The sequence below is a fragment of the Phaseolus vulgaris genome, chromosome 4 (assembly GCF_051622355.1).
Source record: "Phaseolus vulgaris cultivar YP4 chromosome 4, ASM5162235v1, whole genome shotgun sequence".
NCBI classification, from domain to species: domain Eukaryota; kingdom Viridiplantae; phylum Streptophyta; class Magnoliopsida; order Fabales; family Fabaceae; genus Phaseolus; species Phaseolus vulgaris.
The window spans coordinates 12,169,457-12,181,540 of NC_143501.1; the positions used below are offsets into that span (position 1 = coordinate 12,169,457).

At 31.8% G+C, this 12,084-nt stretch overlaps 1 protein-coding gene across 1 annotated transcript; it reads left to right on the plus strand.

Moving 5' to 3' along the window:
- The first annotated feature begins 2,521 nt into the window (after positions 1-2,521).
- On the plus strand, positions 2,522-4,244 carry LOC137836426 (Bifunctional inhibitor/lipid-transfer protein/seed storage 2S albumin superfamily protein). Its single transcript, XM_068645144.2, has 2 exons — positions 2,522-2,872; positions 4,062-4,244. Exons 1-2 carry the CDS (start codon positions 2,548-2,550, stop codon positions 4,169-4,171), a joined length of 435 nt encoding a protein of 144 aa, XP_068501245.1. The 5' UTR covers positions 2,522-2,547; the 3' UTR covers positions 4,172-4,244.
- Positions 4,245-12,084: the final 7,840 nt, after the last annotated feature.

A 12,084-nucleotide genomic window follows, 5' to 3' on the forward strand; every position in this document is an offset into this window, starting at 1 on the left:
CATTTGTTCATCCTTAACTTATTTCGCTTCATATCAACAAATTCATCCTATTTTTGTTAAATTATCAAATGGTAATAAAGTCATTGCCAATTATTCTGGAAGTTTTTGCTCAATCAAGATCATGTCATAGACAATGTTTTATATATTCCTTCACCTTTAATCTTCTTTCAGTAACAAAATTGATTGATAAACTATCTTATGTTCTTACCTTTGATTCTAATGGTTGTCACATCCAAGACAAAAAATCCTTGAAAAATAATTGGTTCTGCTAAGATGCAAGATAAACTTTATATACTCAGGATCCAATCTTACCAGAAACTTCAAATTAAACCCATCAAATCTACACATCATCAATATTGTTAATGTCAGTGATCTAGAAACCCTTTGGCATTTTCGATTAGGTCATATTTCAAATAAATGTATTGATGTAATCAAGAATAAATTTCCTTTTGTTAAATATAACAAATCTTTTGTTTGTGATGTTTGTCATTTTGCAAAGCAAAAAAGACTTTCTTTTCCTATTAGTATATCTAAATCAAAAAAATATTTTGATTTGATTCATGTAGATATTTGGGGACCATCTTCAATACCATCAATTCATGGCCATAAATATTTCTTGACCATAGTTGATGACTATTCGAGGTACACAAATTTTTCCTTTAAAACAAAAATCTGAAGTTGTCTAGGTTTTGGAAAATTTTGTTGTTTTTGTTCAAACACAATTTGAGACAACAATAAAAATAATAAGAAGTGATCTGGGACTGAATTTTTCATGACTAATTTCTTTGTCAATAAAAGAATAGTACATCAAACATCATGTGTCAATACTCCACAACAAAATGGTATAGTTGAAAGGAAACACATGGTCATTTATTAAATGTAGCAAGAGCTCTCATGATACAATATCATTTATCCAAAATTTATTGGTCATATTTTGTGATACATGTCACGTATATTATAAACATGCTTCCCATACCTGTTTTAAGGCTAGGCGACTAGCGAAAGGTAATTGTGGACCTAGGGGTGCGCTTAGTATGTATGTGGTATAAGTTAAGTAAGTGTTTTATTTTAAACCTAAACCCATGTGTGTTAGGGCACATAGATGTTAGGTTGCATGTATAATGAAAGATAGCGTAGTACCACGTAGAGGGTGCCTATGTAAACAGATTGGACCCCTGATGTTGGTACATTAGTTGGTACCCTGATGGTTATTCTGTTATTATTTTATGCACTCCCTAGAGGAAAGATTCAGTTCCGTTGCAGCACTGTGAGAGTGTGCCCTTGAACATAATATTTTCCTGATGAGTATGCTTTCAGTTGAGATTAGATTCTCGAGATGGAAAACTGTTACAAGAGGTAAGCTATAAAAGGGGGTTGAGACCCCAGATAAAGGTACACTATTTCTAAGACTGAAACTTACTACTTCTTAAATTCTTATAAGCCCTGTACTGACTTGATCGTTCGGAGTGCAATCAACAGGTGGGCTCCCTCTGTTTCAACGGAGCTACATTCCAGAGTAGCAATAGATAAGACGAACTTGTGAAGAAACTGATGAAGTTAGAGTTTGTCATCATAGTCAACCTGCGAGCAAGTCAACCAGCAAAAACAATAATTATGTTATTTTATTTTTTATTTAAAAAATTAAATTTGTAACCAATAGTTTAACCTAAAAAAATTATATTAAAATAACTTCAAAATTATTTCAAAGTAGTAAAATATATGTTTCAAAATAGGAATTTTATTATTTAGAAAATAGTAAAGTCTTAACTTAAAACATCTTTACTTTTTTTTTATAAATTATTCAATATTTTTGTAAATTTTTTAAAAGTACTCCGAAATGTAAAATATGCGCTATACTTTATTGCAGCAGTTTAGCATATTAACTATGCAAAAGGACCAATACATATCTCTGGATTAATTAAAGAATTCCAAATAATGTTCAACAAAAAAATATTGATTTATTGGTTGGTAGGAACTTTAATTATTTACAGAGTAGTGAAAGATATAAAACTAATATTGTTTTTAGTTATATTACTTCTACACAAATAGAAAAAAAAAAGTAATAAGTTAAAATTTAATATTTATTACAAACTGGACATTAAGTCTAACTCAACTCCATAAAACTAACTCATAATGAGATGAAGTTTATACTCACTTATATACAATAAAATATTCTCATCTAGTCGGATTCCAACATTATTAACTTTAATTTACATATATTTATTTGAATAAAAGACGTGTATTATATTATTTGAAATTAGGTAGATAAACAACGTATATTAGTTTCTTTGAATATGTGTAGCTTGAGAATGAAAGTAGCTTCACCTGTCCAACTGTGACATTACCTGTGGAACCGTCCTCTTATCTCTGAGTCACACATTCAAAAGCTTCCAAGGCCAAAAGGGTCAACCATTCGCTACAAGTTTGATCACCAACTTCTCATCAACTTCATTTTCAAATCACTTTGTTTTCTCCTTCTATATTTCAAATCTTCACACATATATAAATACTACTCATAAGGGCATAGAAAAAAAAGTATAAGCATCAATGAAAATGGAAGCAATGTTGAGGGCACTGTGCTGCATTGCAGTTGTTGTCCTACTGCAATGTATCCCAAGAGGAAGTGCTCAAGATAGCTCTTGCCTGGACAAGCTTTCACCTTGCCTAAGCTACCTGAATGGCAGTGAAAACCCTCCTGATAGCTGCTGTGAGCCTCTCAAATCAGTGATTGAATCTGATGCAGAATGCCTGTGTAGCTTGGTGACTAACAGAGGGACAAGGCAAGCAGAACAAGCTGGTATTAATGTCAGTGAAGCTCAGCAATTGCCTGGTAGATGTGGCCAACATGTGAATCCATTGTCTTGCCTCACAAGTATGTTTTCCTTCTAATCCTTTTGTATATTATAAGAGATGTCTAACATTTGTATAAACACTAAAAAAAAAAAAAAATCTTAAACAAAACTTAATTTTAAAAATTAAAAAAAAATTAGTTACTATATAAATTAAACTATATATTATTTCAAAAACATTAGTTATTAATTAATTTAGATTTTAGATTTTAAAGTTATAGTTAATTAAATACTAATTTATAAATTTTTATTAATAATATAAATTATTTTAAATACCAATAAATTTATAATTTTAAAAAATATTATATAATTTAATAAATATAGTAATTTTTTTTTTAATATTAATTTTTATTTAATAATTTTCCACTTTTTAATATATACACTTTTTCCATTGATTAAAACATATTGAAAATTGCAAAAAGGTAAGAAAGATGGTTGTTAAATATACCATGAAATCTACAAATTTTGTAAATTTTGACAAACCTTAATAGATTAGAGTGTTAGAAAGTGTGTACTAGTAAGGTTAATGCACATATTTTAATAGATACCTTTTCCTTTCCACTTTACATGATAGGAGGAAAATGATGTTTCAAACTTATTATTCTTTTATAAAATTAATAATGCATTAAATATTTGTTTTAACTAAGTTTTTCATTAAAGAGATAAATAAAATAGTACAAGTTATATTTATTTTCTATGAAAAATAAAATAGTAATGTCATTCCTTGAATGTCTGATAAATTAGGTGTATGAAATAAATATAAAATATTATTACTATAATTAAAGTAAAAGCCTTTATTAATATCTACTAATTGTTCATAGCAATGGGATATGATGGGATAAATAAAAGAAAAGGTTAAAACATGAAAAAAACAGGTTGTAAATAGTATAAACAGTTTTAGATTATATTTAAAAAATTATACGTAAAAAGTTTCATAAATTTTTAAATAAGTAATTTAAAATCATACTTACACTCAGTAACTATTAATTAATAGTTATTAAAAGAAGATAATAATGAAAGGTCCGTTGAGATGTGTTAGTATGTTTCAATCAACATCGGATCACTACAATGTGTATTTATAGTTTAGAATTTGAATTTTAATAATATCAATAATAAATCATAATATAAACTATATAGTTTTTAACTATTAATATTATTTTCCACCGAGTAATTTTCTAAGGCTAAAACATATTTTGGTATTTGTTATTTCAGGTTCACCCGGTCCAACGAACTCGGAACGAAACTCAGCAACCGAATTTATGCGGGTGTCTAATGGAATTTTTATGATAATATTTTTTTGGTCAATTATTGCACGTGTATAACCAGCATCAGTTTTGCCAATGGAATATATCAGATATTAATTAATATATAAATTCATATATTAAGTTTTTCTTACATTTTTTTTACGTTTCATCTTTAAATTTTAGTGTATAATAACTATATTATGCATATTATTTAAAAGATAAAATAGAAAATAATATGAAAAGAACTACTACGCTCTACTAATTAAATTTTAGAAAAAATAAAATAAAATAAAAAAGTGATACGCAGGCTTTATGTTTCCGCTAACACTAAAATGGCGAATAACAAAATGTTGAATAGTGTTCTGAAATTTGGTACTAGACCTAAAATTCCAAATTAAGAGATGATTAAAGAAAAGTTCTTATAGAACATTATATTTTGTTGAGAGTGAAATAGAGAAGAAAGAAATAAATATGATAGAAAATATGTATTATTTGGATTATAGAAATAAAAGAAAGAGTAAGAAAAAATCAATTGTTTAGATGATGAAAAAGAGAAAGGAAGAGAATAAATAAATTACGTAAAAAATAGTTATACGTTAATTAAAAAATTAATTATTTAATTCATTTTTTTCTCTAAATATAAAATTATTTATTGTTTTTTAAACTATCGTATAAAAATTATTTATTTTTCTTTAAAACTATATAATAACTTTTTTTTACTTAATGATTTAAAACAATTCCATAGCAAGGAGAATGATGGTATAGATGATGGTTTTGATGATGATGTTGATGTTTACGATAAAGATTTGTTTGTTTAAAAAACTTTCATTATATATGTGAGTGTTTATGAGCACACAATATCATGGTAACTAATCACTCAAATCACATTCTTATTAAAAATGTTAAAAATGTTTTTTTTAATGTTTTAAAATTCTTTCAAAGTATTTTTCAAAATGAATTAATAGAAAATTTTGTGAAATGTTTTAACTCTATAATAATTGATTATGGTATCAAATCGATTATATTATTTGGGTTGTTTTCAGAAAAAGTAAAATAAAAATAATGGATTACCATGTATTAACTGGTCAAATAATGAATTATTTGTCAAATAATGGATGTTTGTTTGAAATAATCAATTAAAAATAAAAATAATCAGTTAACAATCAAAATATTTTATTATTTAGTATTGATATCAAGTTTTTATCATTTAATCTATTAAATAGTAACATAATCTATTAAAACATTAAGCACATTTTTTTAAACTTAATTTCTACGGATAATAATTGATTAACAACTTAAAATAATTGATTAATATATCTTAATTAGTTTTTATTGAGTTTATAAATCTTATAAATGGAACCTTTGTCTACCCATTAAAATGACTTTTAGAATACTAATTTGATTTACATTTTGAGGTATATTTGTGCTAAATTAAGTTTCATTCTCTAAGAAAAGATTTTAATAAAGATTGACATCAATCTAGTTTTCTAAGAAATCGACAGTATGATCAATTTTTTACATTTTGTTTGTATTCTAAATTTGTGAGGTCACTAATGCAAAAAAATACTTATTTATGACAATTAATATACAACGTTTCACTACCAAACGTTTTCTATCAAAACGTAGTGACATTTTTAAAATTAAAATAGGTAGATAGACAACAGTTGTAAAAAGAACCATTATCTATTTTAATCACAGAGGGAATAGAGAGTGGTTATAACCCAATAACTGTTGTCTATTCCCTCTGTGATTTAAATAGATAGTGGTTCCTCTTATAACTGTTATCTATACCCTCGTTATTCCCCTAATTCGAAGCTCCACGCCACTTATGCTTTCGTTCTCTTCGTTTTCTTTCTTCTTCTTCGCTCTCAAATAGCCAAGAAGATGATCAATGACACAAGAGACACTTCACACTTTGATAAGTCATCTCAACATCCAAGACAAGGCCTCACAAATGTAAGAAGGACCTCAGCAGAAAAAGAAATGGGCATAAATAGGAGTGTACTTAGAAGACAAAATGTTTGTAAATAAATTGGGCTCACTTTAGGGGTCCAAATATAAGAATAAGCTAGAGTAGGTTTACATAGCATAAATAGGAGTGTACTTAGCAAAATGGGCTTGTGCCAAACCCACTTTTCATGACAAATGTATCTAGAATTAGGATTTTTAACCTAGCTTCTAGAAGTTATGCCTAAGGGACGATTTTGACCATGGTCAATACCCTAGGCAGGCCCTCTCCCCTTCCTTTTCTACCCTTAACTCATCTTTCCCTCCAAGTCACTCCTTCCTATATAAAGGGTGTCTTGCCTCATGTATTTTCACATTGAATTTTGAAACAGAAAGAAAACTCTGCACAAATTGTGAGTGAGACTTGTGTTCTCTCATCTTTGGTCTTATCTTGTAAGAGTGAGATTTCTTCAAGTGGCGACCCTCATCACTTATCTTGGAGATCCCCCACACTCCAAGAGGCGTGTTCCTCCATTCCATTATCACTAAGCTTTCCTATCCTTCTTTCATTTTCCATTACACCATTTATCTTGTGTTCATATTCTTGATTTCCTTCCATTTTCAATTCGTTCATCCTTTCTTCTTGCTTCATTTCTTAAGTTCTTTCATTTTTCGCAACATCATCATCTTCACCATATCTTGTGTTTTTCCTTTTGTCTTTAGAAGTGAACCTTCACACTTACTTAACCACTTGGTTAAGTTTGTGTCCAGTGGCCAGTGGAAATCTTCTCTAGGTTTCACCTCATAATTGCTAAAATTCAAATCATAAACAAAGTGTCACCATTAAAATGGACAACTCTAAAATCAACTCACATCAGAATAGACAGTGGTTCTAACCCAACAACCGCTGTCTATTCCCTATGTGATTTAAATAGATAGTGGTTCCTCTTATAACTGTTGTCTATACCCTTGTTATTCCCCTAATTCGAAGCTCCGCGCCACTTACGCTTTCGTTCTCTGCGTTTTGTTTCTTCTTCTTCGCTCTCTCTACAACTCTTTTGAACATTCTCTTCACTCCTTTGTAGTTCTTCCTACCCTCATTGTTTATTCTTCTCCATTCTTCCTATTGGTTCATTGTTTAAGGTTATTGTTCATTGTTCCACCACCACGCTCTATTTTCCCTCCATCGTCGCTGCCTTTGTAAGTTCTTCCTGCTCTCATTACTTATTCTTCCGCTTTCGTTCTCACCTTATTTTTCCTCCATTTTTCCATTGGTTCATTACTCATTTTTCCATTGGTTCATTGTTTAAGGTTCTTGCGCTCCAGTTTCCCTCCACTGATGTCGTTGATGTCGTCGTTGCCCTTCACCACCGCTGCTACCTTTACCTTAAGGTTGGTGTTTTTTTTTTTGTCTATATGTGACTTATAGAAGATGATTCTAGAACAACCGCTGTCTATACCTCAATAGAATAGACTACGTGCTAATAAACAATGGTTTCGAAATTGTTGTCTAATTGCTAAAAAAATCGGTGTCTTTGACCTTTTCTACACTAGTGGTAGACCCACCTGTTGTCCTCTTGAAGGGTATTTCAAAAGATGATTAATTTTTTTTTTCTTAGTGTAATCTAAGAGTTGGACATATTCTCATTGATTATATTTAGTTATATGTTTTGGTTATATTTTCTATCTTGTATATGTTTTGCTTGTGTTGAGTGCTTAATTAACATATAAAGGTAGTACTTCCATTGTTTCAAGGTTGAATAGAAAAACTAGATGTAGGATCCGTTGTGAACTAACCAATATAATCTTGTGCAATATTCCTCTCTTTCTCTGTCTCTTTTATGATGGTACTATTGTACAAGTTTTCCGTGTGCAATCTTTATAAAAAAAGTTTTCAAAACCAATTCACCCCTCCTTCTTTGTTTAGCTTAGTCTCACATTCTTTTCTAACAAATATTACTTTTACATCATTATAATAAAATTTTTATATTAATTTTAGAATAATTTAAAAAATACTATAGTCATTAAAAACTTATTTAATAGATAATTTGGTATATTTTTAATTACTTATCTAAAATAATTTTTTTAGTGAGAACTTCTATGACAAGTTTACAAACTCTAATTAAATACTTTGCATTTGTTGGTTTTCCTTTTATTAGAGGTTTTATTTATAAGTGATTTGTGTTTAACTGTTCTTCGTTAAAGACATTTACGTGTATTTCTTCTCCCTCAAATTTTTGGCATGTCTTACACTTATTCTTACTTTTCGGGTCACTTTGGCATGCACCCGAACCATCAAGCAAAACATATCAACTTTCACGGTTAAAGGTCAACCATGGATACAACAAATAATTCCCTCGTATATTGATTGAATCGGGTCACTTATGAACACCTTGTGTGTCTATGTAGCTCTAAGTGTTTATACGTTTAGCTTAAGATAGATTTAATTCAGGATATGCCTAAGGATAAGGAGATTGGAATATTTTATTGAGGATTCAGACAACAAGGCTTAGATAAACATAAGTTGAAATCTTATTGCTGATACGTGGCTCTAGCCTTAATAATGATGATTCAACCATCGGATCACCTTTGAAAGCTATGAATATCCTAAGGTTACATAATCTGATGCAAACCACATTGAGGCTTGAATCCAGTGGTGGTTGACGTGAATGAAGGAAGGATTTGCAGCGGAAGACTTGATGAATGGATTGAACCGTCAATTATGGTTGATTTATGGAAGGAAGTCAAGGAATCAAGAAGAAGAGGTAAGGCCAACTTCTTGTGATTCTAAGCTAGGTTCTATCGGAACAATAGCAAACAGGAGAGTTCCATTTCTCAATTATATTCAAAGTCTGAATTACAATGAAGGGAGATGCCTATTTATATGGTTGGAGATGGTAAGGTGGCGTGTAGAGGAAGCTACAAATCTTAACTTGCATGGTAAGTTAGGGTTAGGTAACCCTGAGGAAGCTACCTCTTGCTTCTAGAAAACTCTTGGTTGAGTTCTTAAGTGAAGGTTTTTAGAAGTGTCTCATGCTTTGTTTATTTTACTATATGTGATGTGATTCCACTAGCCATAAAGAGAAAGGTTCTTGACCTTCTTAGGAATCACCTTGAGTTGGACATTATAGAGACACTTTTCTTAGAGTTGGATCATTGTTCTAAGACAAGAACTCACCAAAAACTAGTACCAAATCCCAAACTCATTTGGATGAACCAATTATAGTCAAATTGAATCAAACAAAAGAGGTAGAATTAAGAAGAACCGAACAGAATTGCATAAGAACACATTTCAACCGAACAAAATGAAATTAAAAGGCAAAGAACAAAACATAGGTGCTGGAAAAATTAAGGACAGCCGAACCAAAAACAAGACAACAAGCTTAGAACAAAGAATTAACAAAGAAGAAAGGAAGGAGAGAAGAAATGCTCATGAAGATGGAAGGAGGATGGATGATCTCGCCACTAGAAGTGTGGAATGCTCCTAGATGAGAGTGATGCCGCCACTTGAGGACTCCATTGATCCATCAAGATAAGACTAGAGAAGAAGGCTCAAAGCTCTCCAAAGTTCACTCAAAATTTGAGTAGTTTTCTTAGATTAATTCCAATCTGAATTTTACAAAGAGAGCACCTCTATTTATAGCCTAAGGTACTTAAAATGCAAGCTAAAACAATTCAAAATTCCCCCCTAAATTCAAATGCAAGTGGCGCCTAAACCAAGACATGAGGAAGGTGTGATCCCTTCTCTCACTTTGGCACCTCCTTATTTACTCCTACACCTATCTACTAACACACCCCCCCTAAGACTCCTAACTAAAGACTAAAAGATGCTTTAACAATAGAGGTTTCTAATGTTTCCCTCTAAGCACCTTTCTACACAATATTTATTTAATACTTGGCCTTGCCCTTCATGGGATGAACTTTGGGCTTTTGGGCTTTGGCCTTCTTGGGCTTGGGCTTGGGCTTTATCTTTTGCAAAGATTAACAAGAAAAACTTTAAATGTAAAGGCGAATGATCTTGTTCTTCATTATAAAAAGCCACCTTTAGTTGATTCTCATCATACTCCCTGAGTTGGAGAGAATTCGCCCACGAATTCTGAATCCCTGCATATAACAAAGTCAGTTTACTTTTACAATCAAAAGTGTAAGAAAAAGGAATACATGACTTAGCAGATGGAACCAAAGGGATTGCAGAAAAGGAGGTCCTACAAATCGACCAAGTTGGAAAAATGTGTTTGGGAATGATGATATTTTTGGGAAAAAGACCTCTTAAATGGTGAAACCCATTAGGAGGTATGAAAAAATCATCCCTAACATATTTTAACCAAGGTGGTGTTGAAATAGGAACCTTGGGTAATGAAAAAGATAAAGAAGAAGAAGACCTTGGAGGGTCCATTTGAGGTATAGCACGAGTCAACATGATGGATTTAGAGGAGAAAATGGTGTGACTCGGTGTAGTACTTACTTCTTTTTCTTTCTCATTTTCTCTTTTAGTTTTCATTTTTATTTGGTCCTCATGAACCTCTTTGGGAGAGAGGGGTTTTAATATAACCTTGCGCCCTAGGAAGGAAAAAGACATTGTATTGGATAGGCCATCATGTAAAACATGTCTATCATATTGCCAAGGCCTTCCTAAAAGAAGATGAGAAGCTTCCATGGGCACAACATCACATAAAACCTCATCTTTATACTTTCCTATAGCAAAGTTAATGAGGACTTGTTTATTCACCATGATTTCACCTACTTCACTAAGCCATTGTAATTTGTAGGGCTTGGTATGAGAGATAGTGGGTAAGGCTAACTTCTCCACAACTCTTGTACTAGCCACATTAGTGCAACTTCCCCCATCAATAATCAAGGAACATAACTTGTTGTTGATAAGACATCGGGTGTGAAAAATATTTTCTCTTTGAGTATCATTCAAAGATTTTGGAATTGTGCCCAACATACGTCTTACCATCAATAAGTCACTTTCACAAGGACTTTCACTCTCATTTTCACTTGATGGTCTAGAAGGTGAAGAATGCCTAGGTGAATTGGAATCATGCTCACTAACTACAATGCCTTCATGCATGTACATACTTCGTTTAGAAGGGCAATTAGCAGCAATGTGACCATATCCCAAACATTTAAAACACTTTTGACTAGACGATTTAATTGGGGATTTAGGCCTAGAAGCAGATGGCATAGGATCCGTGGGTTTGAAAGAAGAATCTTTGGAAGGATGTTTAGAAAAAGAATTTTTGTTTTTCCAAGACTTGGAGTAGTATCCATCATTGGAAGCATTTTTGAAAGAGTTTTTCTTAGCAAGTTGGGCTTCCACCTTCATTGCAAGATGAACTAAAGAGCCCAATGATGAATACTCTTGTAACTCAACAATGTCTTGAATATCCTTCCTAAGACCACTCACAAACCTAGCAATCATAGCTTCCTCACTTTCCTCTAATTCAATTTTAAGCACAAGCGTTTCTAGCTCTTTATAATATTCATCCACATTTAGCGTGCCTTGTTGAAACCGTTGGAGTCTCAACATGAGGTCTTTCCTAAAATGTGGGGGCACAAATCTAGCGCGCATTTGATCCTTTAAAGAGTTCCAAGAGTCCACGGGAGGACCCTTGTGATAGATAATGTCCTTTACAATTCCATGCCACCATTTCATGGCATAATCACTAAACTCTAGGGTGGCTAGCTTAAGCTTATGCTCATCTTGGATCTCATGGATCTCAAATATTTGTTCACACTTAGCCTCCCAATCTAAATATACATTAGGATCACTAGAGCCATTAAAACAAGGAAGCTTGACCGAAGGTAGCCTAGCCTTTGCATCTTGGTAGTAACCATTGCCGTAGTGATGTCTTTCTCCTTGATGATGAGGTCTTTGTCCATGGACTTGGGGTGGAGGTCTCCTTCTCCTATGCTCATCTTCACGGCCAACATCATTTGAAGAAGCTCTTGAAGATGGTCTATGAGAATGATGTCCATCATGGATAGAAGGAGATGGTCTAGCTTGTTGGACCTCCATCTTTTGCATTTTCTCCTCCAAC